Source organism: Triturus cristatus, chromosome 12, assembly GCF_964204655.1.
Source record: "Triturus cristatus chromosome 12, aTriCri1.1, whole genome shotgun sequence".
NCBI classification, from domain to species: domain Eukaryota; kingdom Metazoa; phylum Chordata; class Amphibia; order Caudata; family Salamandridae; genus Triturus; species Triturus cristatus.
Window position 1 is genome coordinate 664,884,756 of NC_140595.1, and position 18,417 is coordinate 664,903,172.

The 18,417-nt window shown below is 45.9% G+C and overlaps 1 protein-coding gene across 4 annotated transcripts in view; it reads right to left on the reverse strand.

Annotated features, from left to right (window-relative positions):
* Positions 1-18,417, reverse strand: part of LOC146780067 (DNA topoisomerase I, mitochondrial-like) — a 1,246,550-nt gene that overhangs the window by 38,531 nt on the left and 1,189,602 nt on the right. For 3 of the 4 annotated variants that reach the window (XM_085637972.1, XM_085637970.1, XM_085637971.1), the window contains one exon: positions 17,151-17,265. The exons of the other annotated variant lie outside the window; for it this stretch is intronic. In XM_085637972.1, the coding sequence (XP_085494098.1) occupies positions 17,151-17,265 (115 nt within the window). The remainder of the gene's footprint in view (positions 1-17,150; positions 17,266-18,417) is intronic. 4 annotated transcript variants of the gene reach the window in all.

Here is an 18,417-nt window from a genome sequence, read left to right on the forward strand (position 1 = left end):
TATTGCAGGAGGGCAGACGGTACATCGAACTGGGATGGTAATAGGTTAGTTGGGGGCGTTAAAAAAAACTACAACAGACCATTGTTTTCTCAGTAACTGAGGCATTAGAATAGAGAGCAATGGCAGATACCAGAAAAGCATCAATGAAACCAAACTTAGTGGAGCCCCAAATCAGAAAAGACAGTTCAGCCACAAAAACACAGCTTCATCTTCATTTTCTCAAGTAGCTGAAAAAACGGATACATTAATGCACCCACCATATTAAAGTGCTTAAAGGACTAACTGAAGTAGCTCCACTTATACAATTGAAATGCCTTGTTCAGCTGTAGAAGATGAAGCTTTTCTCTACATTAGTGTCCTTACAAAAGTGACCAAAAACGTTTAAGCTCAATTATGCTTCTAGGACAGTGTTATAAAACAAAACATGTGTTTAGAATGTATCAGTGTACAATGGATGAATAGCACTGATCGATTTCTGGAACTATTAAAAAACATTAAGTCGTTTTTGCAGAGGGCGATGAATTATAAGTGCATGTCCAAGTGCAGTACAACCATTTCATTTTTAATATAATATGTATTAAAAACAAAAATACAAAGGGGATTATCTGGAGTTTGCAGAGATCTATTGTTGACCGAAAGAACAAGGTGAAAATTAATCTGTAACAAAATTACAATCATAATCACTTATATAGTTTAAGCAAATAGTTCTATTCAGAGGTCTACAATATATCAGTGCACAATCCAATAACATGATGCTTCTGTTTTCTGCATAGAGTTTGTGTGCTACACTCTTTCATACAACCTCAAATAACAAACCAAATATCTGTAAACAAGTGCAAGTATGGTAAGGGAAATTAGAGAGGGAAAATAAAAATTAGGCAATAAATCAACAATTCTCACTCCCAAAACTGATCTATTTACCAAATACACATTCTTCAAGGGTACACAAGCCTCAATGACATTCGGAGACTCCACCAGTCTCATGTGCATCTGTTCATTTTTGTTTAACACCCTTACCTGGAGAATATATTTGACAAAAATCTTATTATTAAAAGAATTCTTATATTAAGCGTCCCTTCCAGCTCAAGATGGCATCATGTGATTTGAGTGCTGTAGGAAATTAGATTATTAGTGGGGGTAAATGTACATCTACCTCTGGCAATAAGGCCACTAACACAAACTAAGTTTCAGAATAGGTCTCAGAAAATTATTCCCATGCTCAGCCCTGGTTAGCTTTGCTGCGAGCAGGCAGGCTTAACTTCAAATTCAGTAAATAAATAACGGATGGTCTGGACGGTTCCCGTCATGAGAAATTCTTCCTCACTACAGCTTTGGTAGTAGTGAAACGAGATATTGCCACCGCATGGAAGCGGTCTGACCCACCCAAATGTGCTACGTGGAGGAGGGGGGTAGACTGGTGCGCAACACAGGAGCGCATGATGTATTCGGTGTGGGTCTGCCCTAAGAAGTTTCACAGAGTGTGAAGGAAGTGGCTAGGGGGTATAATTTAGGGGTGTCAATGCGGGTGGGGGAGTGAAGTGGTCGGGGAGGGGGTGGGAGGTTTTGCTGGTGAAGGTCAATGCCAGTTCACTTGGACGGTTGTCCATGTATTTTTGTATGTTTTTTGCAAAAATAAAAATTTGCTTATCAAAAAATTCAGTAAATAAAAAAGAGACAACACATAATAAAAATCCAACACCAATTTACTAACATAGGAAATATTTTTATCTTTAAAATTACTCTAAAATGGAAAATAAATCCAGTGTAGGGAACCGGAGATATGATTGTTTTAAAGATTTAGCACAATATATCACATAGAAACCTATAGGGCCTATTGGAACAACTGGTTGCGCTAGACCGGGACAAAATCAAAGGTTCAGGCCGACCGCAATGAGCCCTGCATGGTTACCTCTCGCGGTAGGCCTCTGTCAACGTTTTTACCTTCAGACTTGAAAACCTTTCTGGAGCTTTTCTTCCAGGGGTCCCTCGAAGCTCTCAGCCAGTCTGGATTTGGTGAGGGTTCGCCGGCTTGCCTTGCGACATGCTCCTGGTGAAACGTATGGAAGTCAAACCTCCGGAGCTTTCCAACAAATGAACCAGTGATCTAGGCCAGCTCGCGGTTGAAGGTGGGCGGCTTCACTCTTGCGGTTGGTCCCAGTCACCTCTCCTACGTTCCTCCTACGAAACTTTAATGGAGCGTTTTCCTCAGGGGTCCCTTGTTGCTGTTCACCAGGCAGGCTTCGGTGAGGGTTCCCCTGCTTGGGTTTCAGCCAACTCCCGGTCAAACACTGGAAGTCGGAACTCTGGAGCTTTTCAGCGGGACAGACCTGGACAGCAGGCTGGCTTGCAGTTGAGGGTTGCGGGCTTGGCTTGCCAGGGAGAGTCGGTCCATTTATGGAGCTTTTTTCCAAAGTTGCTCCAAACTTATAGAACTTCTTCCTGAAGTTCCTTTGAGGGTCCCAAAGTGTCCAAAGCTTACTCCAATGGCCTGGAAGCTCCTGGAGGAATAATCTGGTATTGGCTTATGTCCTTAGAGAAAGATGTTCAAATTGGGTTGCAACTCCGTGGTCATCAGTTTAAAATTTCTCACATCCCAAGGTCTCACCTTGCAATATCAGCAACAATTTTCTGTGAGTATCACGGGAGAAAACTTTTAAACTACTTTGTAATGTTTGTTTTCCTCTCAATCAGAAAACATTGTGAAATCAATTTTTCACAATTTTAAGAAGTTACATGAACCAAATAATAATTTTACACATCTAGAGAAAACATCCATCTCATCACTGCATTCACTTCTCACTTATAAACTATAAGTGCTCTATAGTATATTCCTCTCACCAAGACAAGAAAAGAGTATTTGGGTGGAAGAGATTCCCAGTTGAAGGAAATTTGCATGGTAGCCTGAGCCTGTGTACCGCACAAACTCATATTGGCATAGGAGAATAAGTTACCATTGGTAACTGTTTCTGGTGCAGACTATATCGAAACATAAATTCCTCACCTTCTGAATCCATACAATATGCCAGACTGGATCCATAAGCTCTTAAAATAGATCCTGCATGCCGGAAGGCAGTGCAATCCGACCCAGTCATGACATGGTGCCAAAGATAAATCCCACCCCTGCATGCTGACATCACTATTGGCTTTCTTTTCTGGAGCCTTAAATGCAGGGCATCTCTGACAGACAGAAATTAGCTGGCACAGTATGAATGTAATTTGCAACGTTTAACTTCCAAAAGACATCTTCGCAGGTGGGGAAGATGGTGAGGAATCTGCAGTTAAAGTATCCACCACAAAAAATTACCGAAGGAAAGTAACATTCTTCTGAAGGATGGGAGGGATACTTCCAACCACATATTCATCATCTTTGAAATAGATTTCAAAGCAATGCCCTCTTCAAGGAGGTGGAGCTAAGGAGTGGACTTTCCACAAGGAAGTGCAGTATTGCAGGACCAAGTGGCAAAATGATCCTCCATATGGAGTTGAAAGTTAATACAGTAGTGCCGGATGAAAGTATGGACAGATGCCCAGGTAGCCAACTGGCTGATGTCCTAAACAGGAACACATCACACTAGGGATGCAGACTTGACTTTTACTCTGGTGGAATGAGCCTATTAGCACTCAGGAGATCCATTTATGGCAAAGGCATAACAGTTTGATGGAAAGGGCAAGCCATCACAGTAAGTCATACAGCGGATTATTCATGGTTCTCCTTCGTCCTTTCAATATGGAAACTAAAAGCCAATCATGGATCCAACAATGTGGTCACTTCAACTCCTAGGAGGAATTTGATCACCCTTTCAGGAAGAAATTGCAGGGGTCCTAAGACCCAGCTTGTCAGGGAAAACTGGAGTATATTGAAGCTGAACTGGCAAGGCCAACAGCTGAGTGACATAACGTGCAGAAGTGATAACAATGAGAAATAGCTTTCAGGGTCAAGGGCCTAAAAGTGCAGCTGTGTAGCTGCTTGACAGAAGTAGCTATGAGAAATGTTAAGACAAATTTACTGTGTCACTGACACATATTAATGGCAGCAGGGGAAAACACATGTGAAAGCCCTTTTAAGAAACTCATCACAGGTTGGTTTGAATAATAAGGCTGATCAGGCAAACAAAGTCTGAAAGAGCTGATAAGCATTTAACTGAGCCCACAGTAAAGCCTTACAGGGGCAAAGATAAAAGGAACAGAAGGGCAGCAGATAGTTTGGCCTTTAGAGGGTAAACCACCTTTTTCTCACACCAGGTGACCTAATTTGTCCTACTCTGTAAGTAAACTGACTTGGTGGAAGATCGACAGGCAGCCAGACTGACCCAACTTCTGGTTGAAGCTCCAAGCAAGATGGTGTAGGTAAAAGTTTTGGGTGGAATTATCTGCACCCCTCTTGGGATAGTGGATCCTCGTGTAAAAGGAGTCTAAGTGTAGGGAGAATGCTTAGAGTCATTAGTTTGGAGTGCCTAATGCTTTGAGCCAAATTCAGGGACACCAGGACCAACTGTGCTTAGTCCTCTTGGACAGAGGCAATGGTGGGAATAGATACAGGAGGCCAAAGTCCTACCACATGTTGGAATTCATCACCAAGCTTGCCCTCTGATGAAGGCAGAAAGGCCTTCAAGAATATCAGAATGGTCTGCAGCTAAAGAAGTTTACTATGATGGTGCTGCTCCACCAGAGGCCATAGGCCTCTGACCATTTGTTCCAGGTGATCTCCCCAAACTTAAGTAGATATATCAACCACCACTGTGATCTCTCGAGGGGTTAGAGGGAAAGGTATAGCGCACATCAACTGGCTTTCATCATCCACCGCTGAAGGTCTCCGGTCACTTTGCCAGGACTGCATATCTTATCTGTGCAGCATCCCCAATGCTAGGCTCACAGCAGATACACGTTTAAGAGCCAGCAAATTCCAATGAGCAGGCGGCACCAGAAGAAAATATGATAAAAAAAGACGAAGCAACTTCAGTACTGTCAATGGTGGAATAATAGCTCTCACAAGAAACATCTGGATTTCAGCTTCAATGTTCCAAACTTGCTGCTGTGGTGGAAAGGCCGTAAGTGTGAGTGTATCCAGAACAGCCACAATAAGGAGCATCCTCAGAGAAGAAGAAAAGATCGGACTTTAATTTATTGACTGACAAACCCAGGGTGGACAGCACTGATATAGTCTGTAGGCGGTTTAAATCTATCTGAGGCAAGCACCGCTTCAAAGGCGAGTCATCAAGGTACAGGAATACATATATCCATGATCTGTGAAGATGATTCACAATCACCTTTATGACATGCATAAGACCTGGGGGGAGTTGTCAGGCCAAAGTGTAGTACAGTGAATTGGTAGCCAAACCCCACTAACAAAGCAGATACTTGTGTGACTGCATGTTTGGTAAATGAAAGTACACATCCTGTATGTAGGTTCTCTAAGGACACCATCCAGTGCCCCAAGTCCAAGGTGAACAGAACTTGCTCAACAGTCATTATGATGAACTTTTCCTTTCTGAGGAACATGTGCAACACTTTGGGGTCCCTGTCCTTCTCGAGAACCAAGAAGTATCAGGAATAGCAATCTAATCCTTTCCCTTCTTGAGGCACAATTTCGATTACATGCTTGAAAAGTAACACAATCACTTTTCCAGAGAGAAAAGCAGCATGAGCTGCTAGTCTGGAGGAAGTGCAAGGGGGAGGGGTGTTTGACCAGGAAAGGATTGTAAATGACCGTTAGCCGGGTAGGAAATGCTAGTTTCTGGCCCAATTGGTCGCTGAAGAAGCATTAAAGAGGTTTGGAGGCAGGAAAAGAGGAGGAAACTGAAGCTGCTAACCTCAACCTCCTTGCCCCTAGAGCCACAAAAGGAGTGCAACTGGCTGTTGGATAAATTGTGATGGCTACCTCTGTCAATATGAAAGGGCCCATGAATAGCCGCTACATTTTGGGCATTGCTGGTACAATTGGTGAGCAGGGAATGTAACCACATTGAGTAAGCGGTATTGTTGCTGTACTTAACCCACTTGAGTGCTCCATCCATGTTCCTGCAAATAAGATGTTCATGCAGGAAGCGTGGACGTCCCTGGAAAAAATTGTGTAATGTATCTGTTGGCCCTGGCATCCTTGGCATGGTTTCCCCCCAACTTTATGCCTTCAGAGCTCCTGTTTCTGCCGACATTGTTCTTGCTGGCCTTAGGAATCTAAGCATCTAACCACTGCTAACTAGTGCTAAAGTGCTTGTGCTCTCTGTTCAAAATATGGTAACCTTGGCTTGTACTCAATTGGCATATTTAATTTACTTATAAAACCCTAGTAAAGTCCACTACATGTGCCCAGTGCCTGTAAATTAAATGTTACTAGTCGGCCTGCAGCTCTGATTGTGCCACCCACTTAAGTAGCACTTAAAACATTTCTCAGGCCTAGAATTGCACAGCCTTTGGGTGAAGTATTATCCTGCCTCGTCGACTTAGCAAAATAAACATTTTGTCAGGCCCAAACCTCCCTTTTTAATATAGAGAATTCACCTCTAATGCAGGCCCTGGGCAGCCCCAAGGTCGGGGTGCAGAATGTTTAAAAAGATGAGTATGTATTGTTAAGTTTTACATGCCCTGGTAGTGAACAACTCTTATATTTGTTTTTCACTACTGCAAGGCCTATTTCTTTTATAGGATAACATTGGAGTTGCCTTAGTACATTTTTAGAAGCGTAATTTACAAATGGGAAGAGAAACTGGTTCATGTGCGAGTCCTTAAATACTAACTTAAGATCCTAATTTATGGTGAAGTCTGATTTTAAATTACAGTTCTGAAAATTCCACTTTTAGAAAGTTTCAAACACAAGGAGATGATGGACAGAGCACTGAAACTATTCAGACGCTCACCCCCACTCACAGATCTCAGTTGAATCCATCATCGTTCTTTAGCTCACTTCGCCACCTCAGTTCAGACCCAGCCATATGCAAATCAGTCTTGACCATGTTCCTCATGGGAACAGTCCAGCCCAACTGCCAAGCCAGGTTTTCTCTTGACCATAAACAAGCCTCATGGGACCGGTTTTGGAGTAACACCCCATATCAGTCAGGCTAGCTTGAATCCAGTAGCAAAGTGAGCAAGGGAACCATGTCTGGGCATACCTTGCCAACTTGGGGCGAACAAAGCAAACACAAGGAGATGATGGACGGAGCGCTGAAACTCTTCAGAAACTCACCCCCAATCACAGATCTGGGTTGAATCCATCATTGTTCTTTAGCTCACTTCGCCACCCCGTTGAGACCCAGCCATAAGCAAATCAGTCTTGACCCTGTTCCTCATGGGAACAGTGATGCCCCGAAACCAGTCCCATGATGCTTGTTTCCAGTCCAGGGAGGGCCTGGCTTGGCCGTTCGGGCTTGGCTGATCCCATGAGGAACAGGGTCAAGACTGATTTGCATATGGCTGGGTACAAACTGGGGTGGCGTAGTGAGCAAAAGAACTATAGAATTAACCCAGATCGTTGTGACTGGGGGTGAATGTTTGCATTGTTCATCATTCCATCCATTATGTGTTCCTTTTACTTTTAGAAAGTTGGCATTTTCTTGCTTAAGCCATTTGGTACCTGCTGCCTGTCTCTGGTCACATGACTGGGTGCAGCTGACAGTTGGACTTTGTGTATTCCTCCTAGACAGCCACAGACAATGGCAGCTTGGGTGTGACTCAATGGGCCATCACTAGCAGGATGAGAGGGAGGAGCTGGACCTAGCCTCACTTACACCTGAATAGGATGTGCCCTATCTGCACAAGAAAGGGCTGCATACCCCCTTGTAGTTAGATAGAGCCAGTGCAGGGAGGACAGGGCATCTGTGCACTTCAAAGGCAGCCTCTACAATTTCTCCCCACTTCAAAGGCACAACCGTGAATAAAAGGACCTCATACATCACCACTTTAGTACACTTCTGGGCCTGTAGAAACTCTTCCAGGAAGGAGGACTGCTGTATTGCTCCATGGACTGCCACTCTGCTGGACTGCTGCTCTAAAGCAACTGCTGCCTTCTTCCTTACTACCTGGGGATGAAGAACTTTACCTGCAACTCCATCTTGAACCCAGGACCCCAGAATGACTCAAAGGGCTAGTCTGCTGGCCTCCTAATCGAATGTATGATGCTACATCGCAAACGTTAACATCGCATGCCATGACATCGCCGTTTTCACATCGCATGTTCTTTTACATCGTTAGTATCCACAACGCAAACAATTACGTCGCATTCCCATTGAAATGCATACAAAATACATTTACAATGCACACAAACACCCCGCATGCTTTGACTTCGCGATTTTTACCCCTAGGTCCACTCCCCTAAACCCGAAATTCTAAAACCTTTAATTACTACCTTACACCAGGACCCCCTGACCCGACCCCAAACGCTAAAGCCTAAAACAGTGCCCTACAGTACGACCCCCTAACACTTCCCTAAGCCCTAAACCCGAAGCCCTAAACCCGAATACAGTACCCTACAGTAAGAATCCCTGACCGTACCCTCAACCCTAAGCCTACCCTACACTACGACACCCTAACACTTCCCTAAGCCCTAAACTACACTCTAAGCACAATCCCCCTTACCTCTTTCTCCTTGTGTCGTCTCTTCCTTGCCTGTGCCCCGGTGCTAGTCCGTCCCGGTGCTCGTCCACCTCTGTCCCAGTGCTCCGCCTCGCGTCCATTACACCACATGCATTTTAAAAGCACATGCGTTTAAAAAGTGCATGCGATGTCATGGGACACGTCGCAATGTGTACGCACCGTAACTTTGCTTGCGTTGTAACGCATGCGATGTAAAGGCATGCGCAGAAATGCCAGCGTTGTAATTGGTGTTCGCCCTCCTAATCTGAATCTCAGGGACATTAAAGTCTCCCCAACAGCCCTTGGACCCATCTAGTGAGTCCCTAACTCCCAAGAGGTGCTTCTCAGATCCCGGACCATTGTTGTGGCTCTTGAAATCCATCTTTTGGGCTCTTAGCAACCGTGAAGAGGCCAGCTAGTTTTCAGAACGCCCCGCTCAAAATCAGTGTAAGCCGCCACCAGCCCATCCCTTCGCACAGCAGCATTGACAGCCTACGGGAGACCGCAAACGTGAAGCTCCACTCGTCTGTCCGAGACTTCAGGCCCCCTCTTCATTCCACGCTGACCACGACCCTCTGCTTGCTCCTCGTGGTCCACAAACAGGACTCTTGGCATGAAACTTGAGAAGGTAAAACTTCAGCGGGACTAACCTGGGACTGCATCAAACTTGAGCTCCATCTCGGTCAGTCTGAACTTTAGACTTTGACCTGGTCCCACTTGACAAGATAGCCGCTGTTGGTGCTTTCTGCTTTTAGGCGCTAGATTGCAGTTTAGTCTTATAAAATTCATGATTCTGGTTCTACTGATTGCAATTTTTGTCGTTTTGGTCTTGTTTTATTTATTACATTTGTATCCATTATTCCAACCTGGTGTGGGATCTTTTTGTGAGGTGTTTGCACTGTTTTACTATTATAGGTGTTGCACAAATACTTTACACATTGCCTCCAAGTTAAGCCTGACTGCCCAGTATGAAGCTACGAGAAGATGAGCAAAGGTTAATTTGGGGTTTGTTTCTGCCTTTCCCCGACTAGGATTGTGGTTGCTGCTTGACCAGGGCTCACACCATAGTTAACCAGCAACCCAATTCCTAACAGCATCCAAGCATTAAGTCTGTTATTGCTGGTCATCATGGTGGGAACAACAGAATCAGTGGCCTCCCTGTGAGAAGACAAAATGTAGTTAACATCCCGAATATCCTGTACATGGGCAAAGGTCATTGTGGAAATGTTCAGGCACCATGGGCAAAACCACACATGCCAAACTAAAAAGGGTGAGTGCAGCGCTAGGCTTCCGGATGAAAAACCTGTGTATGCCATTTCTTTCATCTTCCTGTACTGATATTCCAAAGGGAAGGAGTTCAATTTAACTTTGCTTCTGTAGGTGTGAACTATGTCCTCCGAAATAAGATGGTGCATCAGGAATTTTGAGCCACTTGACACTGTACTGCACCACTGCATAATAGACTAAATCATTGGTGGGGGGAAACAAGGTCTTAACAAGGCCACCATAGTGGGACAGATCACGGTGTTGATAAAGGCCTTAAAGAGGTTTACAGTGAAAGGTCCTGGGTACAAGATCTCTATAAGGAAAAAACCCTTTGTTTTTTCCGTGGGAAGCAGTAGTTCTAAAATTTCAGCAGCCCAACAAGCTGCTACTGCAAAAGAAGCACTCTTCAGTTGGAGAACCTATAGAGATTAAAGTCGAACTGTGGTGAGGTGTTGAGGCTGCTGGTAATTTGGAAATCAGGATATGAGCCAGCTTTAGCATAATGAGGTGGGAGCAAATGAACGGTCTCTTTATCACTATCCACATCATGAGGGGTGTGCTCAAGGTTTTGAGGAGCATAAGATTCCACATCAAAAAGAGCTTCAATTTTCAAAAAATACAGTCACAGATGTAGAGCAGCAGTTGAAGACTTTTCCTCTAATTGAGGCAGGGCTTTAATTACAGTTTAGTGTGTGAGCCTGTGATGAAGCCGGTTGTGAATTCAGACTTTAGGAGCAGGTACCAGCACCAGTGAAGCAAAGTACAGCACCAGTGGCGAAACGACAGGCGAGGCCCGTGGTAAAGGGTTCAAGGCAAAGGCTGAGGTGGTAGAGGGGTCGGTTAACATTGGGAGGTGTTATCAGAAATCCAACTAGAGACCTTGATAGATTAGTGGGCCTGAAAACACACCAAAAGTGTCGGAAAACAATTTAGAAAGCTGCAACATGGCCGCTTTGATTGTGCAATTTGCTGAAGCACAGATGAAGACCCAAGAATATCGGGATACATCGGCTCCAAGTTCAGCATTCGATCCAAATTTGAGATTGAAGCCAGAATTTGGTTCTTCAAAATGAACGAGACTTGCCTAGAGCAGAAGAATTTTGTAATTGAAGATCCTTGATTGAACATGTGCTTCTTGGACTGGTCTCTCAACCTCGTTTCTCCCTTAACTGAAGAACAGGAATAGCTTCTCAATTGAGCCTGGCCCATTCTTTGCGCTCAGAGACATTGAATTTGGATTTTCTCTTCCTGATGGCCTTTATATACTTCAGCAAGTATCTGTTGTAGTATCTGGTATCACGCTTGGTTCAAAAGAAAGATGTGTGTGTCCATGACTGACAGCTGTTTGAGATACATGCAGCGTAGTCTGAACCCTGTAGTCTAAGGGGCTGACAATGCAAAACGTTTTGGAAGAAACTTCAGTAACAGCATTAATATCTGCAAAGGCACAACTCCTTTATGCGTAGGAAGTAGCAGAAAAAAGGAGCTGACATCAGCATGCTGGTATGATTTGGTCTATTGTATGTATGCTTGCCTATTTTATTTGAACTGGATCGCCGCTGCATGCATGTAACCCCTGGTTCAATTTTATCACATAGAATTGAACAGCTATACAGGACCATTTCTTGAAGGGTATGAGTTAAAGGGCTGGGACTGCCCAGGATGTGTCCTCTTCTGCCAAGAACACCCTATTGTCTCAACCCAGGGGTTCAAATAGACAGTTGAAATCAACCCCCTTTATTTTCCTTGCCTGGAAGTGTGGCTAGTTGTTCACTCAAAGTGGCTCCGTTGGGTAGAACCAAGCAATTTCTTTTAGAACCGAAATACTTTTGGAAAGAATACAGAGGATAACTAAATTAGTCTGAGATGCACACCAAGAAGTATTGCACTGTACCCTTACCTATATTCTGTCCTGGATACCATATATGGACGGGGGCATGTTAATTGGATGCACGGTGGCATAATGCACCTACACATACGCTATGCTATGAGTGGTATGTGGTCACTGTGTAGTGCTGTTATGGAATATTACACATCAACATGTACAAATACCATCTCTGGTGTATTCCATCCATTAGGATGCACTTGTTTTTTATACTATTGTTGGGTCTTATCCACTAAGATACACACGGCGTATCAATCTCACCCATTAAGATGCACACGCTTTTTACACAGCCGTCGTATCTCACCCATGAAAATGAATACTTTTTTGACATTCCAAGATGTCTGCCATTGCAACAGGACATATTTTAACTTGTACGTCGCAATCTCCATGCAGAAGCGATTTAGAGCGCAGGCAGCGGGTGCAGCAGGTGCAATGAGTGCCTCATGGTGCAATGCTGACTGGGCAGTGTGCCCAGCGGCCCCAAACAGAACGGAATACAAATCAGCTTGCAGGGATGGCACCAATATGAAACTGTGTTGTAGAGGGAATGGAGTGATGAAGGATGCTGGTGGCACAACGTGACCGCTAAAGCATATGGTGGAGAGATGTGATTTACACTAACAGCTGTAGATATAGAAATATGCAAGTTTCCATGCAAGTAAACTTTCAAAATATAAGAAGTTCTTATTTAACCAAGGTCCATATGTATATCTAACTTTATGATGAGAGGTGTAGAGTAATTTTGATATAAAAAACCAACTATAGCATTAGTTTGACTCTGCTGCCTCTCAGACTTTCATTTACATCCAATGTGCAGGTGATAGGTCATCTCCGACCCCCCCTCTATTCTTCCCCTGCTCCATCCAAATCGTGACTTTCTAACTGCTAAGTTACCCAGCCCTAAAAGTCAGTTCTTATTAAGCCCATGCAAAACTAAGTACCCTCACAAAATACTGCATTACGTAATTTCATGTCTTTTTTTTGGCTGCAGGAGACTGGCTCAAGCAGAAAATGTTGGCCAGTAAGAAACTTTCTGCATGACACAGTTTCCCTGCCTATGTGTGACAAGACTGATTCTAGATACGCAATTCTGTCTCAGCTATGGACCTGTTAGAGATGACGGCCCCCGGGGGAAGTGAAGGTCGCAGACCAGTCTTCCCCCTGGGCTATTCACGCAATGGCCGGAAGGACAAGGTGGGGGAGGGATTAGAAGATTGGGGGAAGGGGCGGGAGCTAGGAATGTATGTAAGGTATCAGGAGAGGAGGATCCGGCCTCTTCCTGACACCTTAGAGGGAAAAGTTTGTGGAACATTGTAGGCGGATTAGCAGGTTAGTTGGGACAGTGGGCGGGTTAGCGAGGTGCAAAGTGCGCCTTAGGGGGCCTTGGGGATTAGGTCTGGGCTTACCTCGCCGAACTGGGTTACCATGGCGAGTGAGGCGAAGCGTCGCGTGCACCATGCTGGGCGGTCCCCTGAGGCCGGTCTGTTGACCAGATGGTGTGGGGGGGAGAGGGGGACCCGTTCTGAAGGCACCCGGGGAATGCGTCTGAGCTTCTGCACAGGTATAGAGGTCTTGAGGCTTTGGGGAGGGGGCGGGGGCATGAGGGATGGGGTTTCGCATGGCTGAGCAACGTGGGAGGAGGGCTAAGGTCCACCCAGACTTTACAAAAACAGAAGGGGCATCAACGCTTAGCCTCTACGCAAACGCTAGGGTATGCTAGCGTCTTTATCGGCTCTCACAAAGGGATCACTTAACCAGGAGCGGGGGTATTGAGAGGCATCCACTCATATGAGGTCAAGCTGGGGCCACCATGGAAGAACAGGGGAAGATCATGAAAGGGTGGATGGGGTAGTCCGGGCCAAGAGGTCCTTACCCGGTTAGCTAGAGGCCATGGGCCCATGACGCTCTACGTCTCCCGGCAGGAAGCCGGTGCTACACCAAGCAAAGGAGATGTTCTCAGAAGTGGGTAGGGTTTGACAACAAGTCCACGAGGGCTGAGAGAGGCAGGCGATCTGCAATAGGTTGACTACGGTGAGGGCTGGCAGAATATGGGGGAAAGGGGTCAATGAGAGAGGCATTGCTGGTCCGGTCGGTCTGCCACCTTAAGGGAGAACTTGGTCAAGTTCATCAGCAAGGATGGTGCCAAAAATGGTGTCAGGGGAATTCAGGGGAGCCACAACCCAGTTGGAAGAAAAAAAGGGGCAGTTAATAAGCAGGAGTAGTGGAGGTTCCATGGGGGGCAGCGTGCCTCGGGGGACGAGGATGTCTGTCAAAGGGGTCGAATGTGTGGATAGGGGAGAAAGGGCGCGTACGTCTAGATGGCTCTTTCACTATTGCTTAAGCATGCACAGGTTCTTGCTTGGTACGCAATTGAGGAGGGCATGCATAGATGGGCAAGGACTTGCCTGGGGGCTGGGCAGGTATGGGGGTTCCTTGATGGACAAGTTTTGCACACTTGGTGGGGTTTGTCAGGAGGAGCTGTGGGGCTCCAGGGGTCACAGTAACTGAGCGCAAGCGTTTGTGCAGCGGGATGAGAGATATATAGGCAAGGACCTGCATGGGGGCCAGACGTGTATGGGTACCTAGTCGGACACTGGGTAGCATACTCAGTGTTTTTTTTTTTATGTCCTGAGGAGCAGTAGGGGCTCTGGGGGCATCGCAGTAACTGGGTGAAAAAGGGGTGAAAGACAAGGAGCCCATGAGGTAGGGGACGGGACAGGCCAATGATTTGGTGAATTATACATGTTGGAGGGGCCTGGGCCACGAGAAATGGTTGGGACCAAGGCAGGTTAATTGGTTATTTGAAGGTGATAATTTCAATGGGGGAGCGCGGTTGCATGAGAAAGTTTCTTTAAAGGTCAAGGGGTCACTTGAGCCAAGGGAATTATATAAGGGGGGGTAATAAGGCAGTGTATAATGGCTGGGGGGAGTTACTCAAAGGGTATGCGGGGAGGACGTAACAGGGAGACAGAGTGCTGACTCCTAGGCAACTGCTGGGGCAGGCCTGCGGTACCATAGTGGTTCTTGTGGGGGGAGAACATTTTTGGGGTGTGGGAAGTGAGGCAGAGTGCAAGTGTGTCATAGGATGTTGCAGAGGAGGATGGTGGTTTGGCAGGTGCAAAGTTGGCGTAAGCAACATGAATCTGTGAAGTAGGGTATGTGCGGGGAAGGTTGAGGATGTATGGAGGGTGGGGCAGTCACCCAGTGGTCTATTCAAAAAGAACAATGATAGTATGGTAATTTTCCGGAGGTTTGGTTGAACTGGGTGTCTTGGGGTGGGACCCTTTGGAGACGGGACGATATGGTTTAATATGGAGAGTAGGCAGGGGGGCATTGGCTGGGATGAAAGGGTTGTTTAGTGAGCCTGGCATGTTTGAGGTGTTCCACGGGCGAGGGTTTCTCGGGCAGAACAGGGTCGGCTCAGTTGGAGCATTTGTAAGGATGTGGGTGTGCCTGGGGCAAGGGCGATTTGGATTGGTCGAGTTCATTTGGATGCAGCGGACGGGGACAGTGGAGTGTGGGTTATAGAAAAAGGGGTTGCAAGGAGAGGGCATGATGTAGTTGCAATGGTGTTTGTAAAGGGAAGGCCTCTGGCTAGGGGGAAATTGGTTTTCCAAATTTGGAAGGGAGAGTGACAGTTCAGCTGGCCATTATAGGTTCCATACAATGGCCATGTAGAATGGGTGGGGCCAACCGAGGGAGACATACAATTCCTGCGCATTGGGGCTGTAGCAGTGGTAGTGTCAGGATGGACCAAGGGAGGGAAGGAAGTTGAAGGAGGGCGGGGAGTACAGAAAATGTGTTCTGTGAGGATATAGTACTGGAATGGGGTTTTTAGGAGTGGGTTTGGAACACATGGTGAAAGGGGGCTATGGGAAAGTGGTAGAATGTCTTACAAGACTAACCATTCTTTTTTCTACTACAGTATGTGGGGGTTGACCGGGAACCGGGACGGTTGGCTGGATAGGGGCCCTTCTCCCGGGCTTTCGGCGGCAAAGGCTGCAGTCTAGCAGGTGTACAGACTTCACCGGGCTGGGAGCACAGCCACCAGGATGTGATATGGTGGGGGGAAAAGTGGATTGCAATGGGGGGCGTTGTTGACGGTACGAGTGAAACCGTGTGAAAAAGAAAAGGAATTGCCCCGATTAGAATGCTTTCTCCCCCACATGTATCTTCATGAGTGTCTCAAGACTGGCGTTACACAAAGATACATGGAAGGGGATATGGTTTAATAGAAAGTAACTTGGGGGTAGTTGGTTACGTGAATTAATTGTGCCTCGCAGAGGATGGAATGGGGGTGTTGAACATGCTTCAAAAGAAATGGCCTGCAGGTAACAGGGTAGTTTTCGGGAGGAACATGTGGTCTTGTTTGGAGATGGTGCACCTTTCGCGTCGGGGAATGTCCCGGATAGATTATCGGAACATGGGGAGCAAGTTTTATGTGGTGGATGGTCGTCCACAGGGTGCCGCAGGGTTGGCTGATGGGAGGCGAAAGGTGCACAGGACAGCGGGGTAGGGGGTGTGGGGGGGGAGGTAACTGCCCTACGGGGGTTCCCTGGTTGGCGGTACTTTGGAGGGATGGTGAGTCACATACGGGCGCATCCATCACTCGAAGGGGGGGGCGGTACACAGGTGACTGATAGTGGGGCGCGGGAGACAATAAGTAATGAAGGAAAGTCAACAGAGGATGCTTGGAGGGCAAGTGAAGGTGAGAATGGGGAGAGGAAGGAGGTCACCGAGTAAATGGGGAAGAGTCAAACAGGTGAGATGGTTTTGACAAGGCTGAAGGGAGAATGTGTCGGCATGGGATAGGAAAAGTATATTTCTTGCATTTATGTACTGTTAAAAAAGTCTAAATGATTGCCACCTTGTCCTAATAAAATGGCATTTTACGCTTCAAGTACCAGCGTGGAGTGTAGTTATTGCGCGATAGAGGTACATTTATTATCCATCCGCTTAAACCTTTGTGCCTCTTGAAAACACTTGTAGCCATGAGATGGAATCTGTTCAATGTAATCTAAGGCTCTGGCCTACTGGGAAAACTCCAGTTAGTTAACCTATGTGCAGGGGCGTAGCTTTAGGGGTGGGGGTGTTGAGCTTCAGATTTTCCAAAGAGCAGGCTGGCACCTAATGTTAAAATACTTCATGTGCAAGCAGGGTGCACGAGATGGGCTGAAGGGACGGTGGAAGGCGAGAGAAATGTGGATTTGTAGGGGGTACTGAGAGAAAACTTAATATTTTGTAAAATAACATTTTTTTTAACTTTCAAAATAGAGGAAGGTGCTTTTTCATCTGTGTGTAGGTAAACATTCCTTTCTCAGCTAACACATTTATCAGTGGAGTGTAACATCCCAAACACCCCCCTGAAGCCACGCCCCTGTCTATATGCATCTACCCTGCACGGTCACCATATCGGAAAATCTTACGGACGTACGGTTAGTTAGCTGCTTCAGTTGCTCCTGCAGGGTAATCGAGGCGTTGTACGTTCGGAAAACCTTGGCCGACAGTCCTTCCATCAGTGACTGGAGATGCTTGTTCAACATCGGGGTCTGCAAACAAAATGGCAAGGCCTGGGGTTACGTTAGATTCTTGCGTCAACACTCAAAGAAATAACAGTTGACGGACGGACGCACGCACGAGCGCGCACACTGCATGCCAATGAGGGAACTTAGTGAGCAGGGCCAGTCATTTGGGTCCGGTTCCAATGGCTGGACATGCCGATTATTTCTATCGCGTTTCTCAATGCATCACTTCCGAAGAAACTTCAAATGTTATGGCTTTCTGAGCGGGAAATCTCAAAACAAGCGTTATCGGAACAAAGGCTGTCGGCTGCAGGCTTTGAGATAACACTCGGACGAACAGGCGCAGGTAGCTACCCCTCTCACGACAGAAAGCAATTTGGTAATTTTCTCACTTTTTGATGGAGCCGTGTGTGTCCATCTGTAACTCAGCAGGGCCGTTTTATTCCATCTAAGAGTAGCTATTGCTTTTTTTTTTATTTTAGAAATGTTGTTCAAATGAACCAAGGAAAATGTGTTTTCCCTCGTCATGAAACGCCTCAAGGGTTTTCTGTATGAGAGATTTTCCAGCTACACAGAAAGGGAGAAACCAGCCAGCATTAAACAAGGTGGCAGCGCAGTAATTAAAGCGGATTTCCATTAAGGGGAACACGTAGCAGGCACTGGGCAGAGTACTGAAATATTTCAGTTTACAAAATAAAAAGCTTCTGCTTTTTGGAAGTATTTGCTGCAAGGGAATCTAAGCCCGATGGAAATGAAGCAAAGCGAGCACATTAATGTGGATTGGACTTCAGTGACCAATTCTACAGTGTGGAGGGGCTCAACGCAGAAGGAGAGATGGGTAAATATTTTTTTTGTCCTTGGCAAGCCGAAGCGAATGCACATTTGCTTCAACTTTGTGAGCCGAGAAAAAAAATATAAAATGGTACATAAGGACTGGCCACAAACTAAACAAATATGGAAGGTAATCTAGTTCACATGTGTCTGTCTTTGGGCCAAGTGCGCACTATATAAAACTTCTAAAAAAAAAAAAAACAGTAAAAAAAAAAGCAGCAAGATTACTAATTTGTCACTAACATCACAGACACTCAGTGAAAAGACTAGCTGAGACAGCTGAACAAGCATTGGCAAAGCCTATGGGTTTCGCCTATGCAAAATGTATTGGCTCTGTCGGACAAGTTA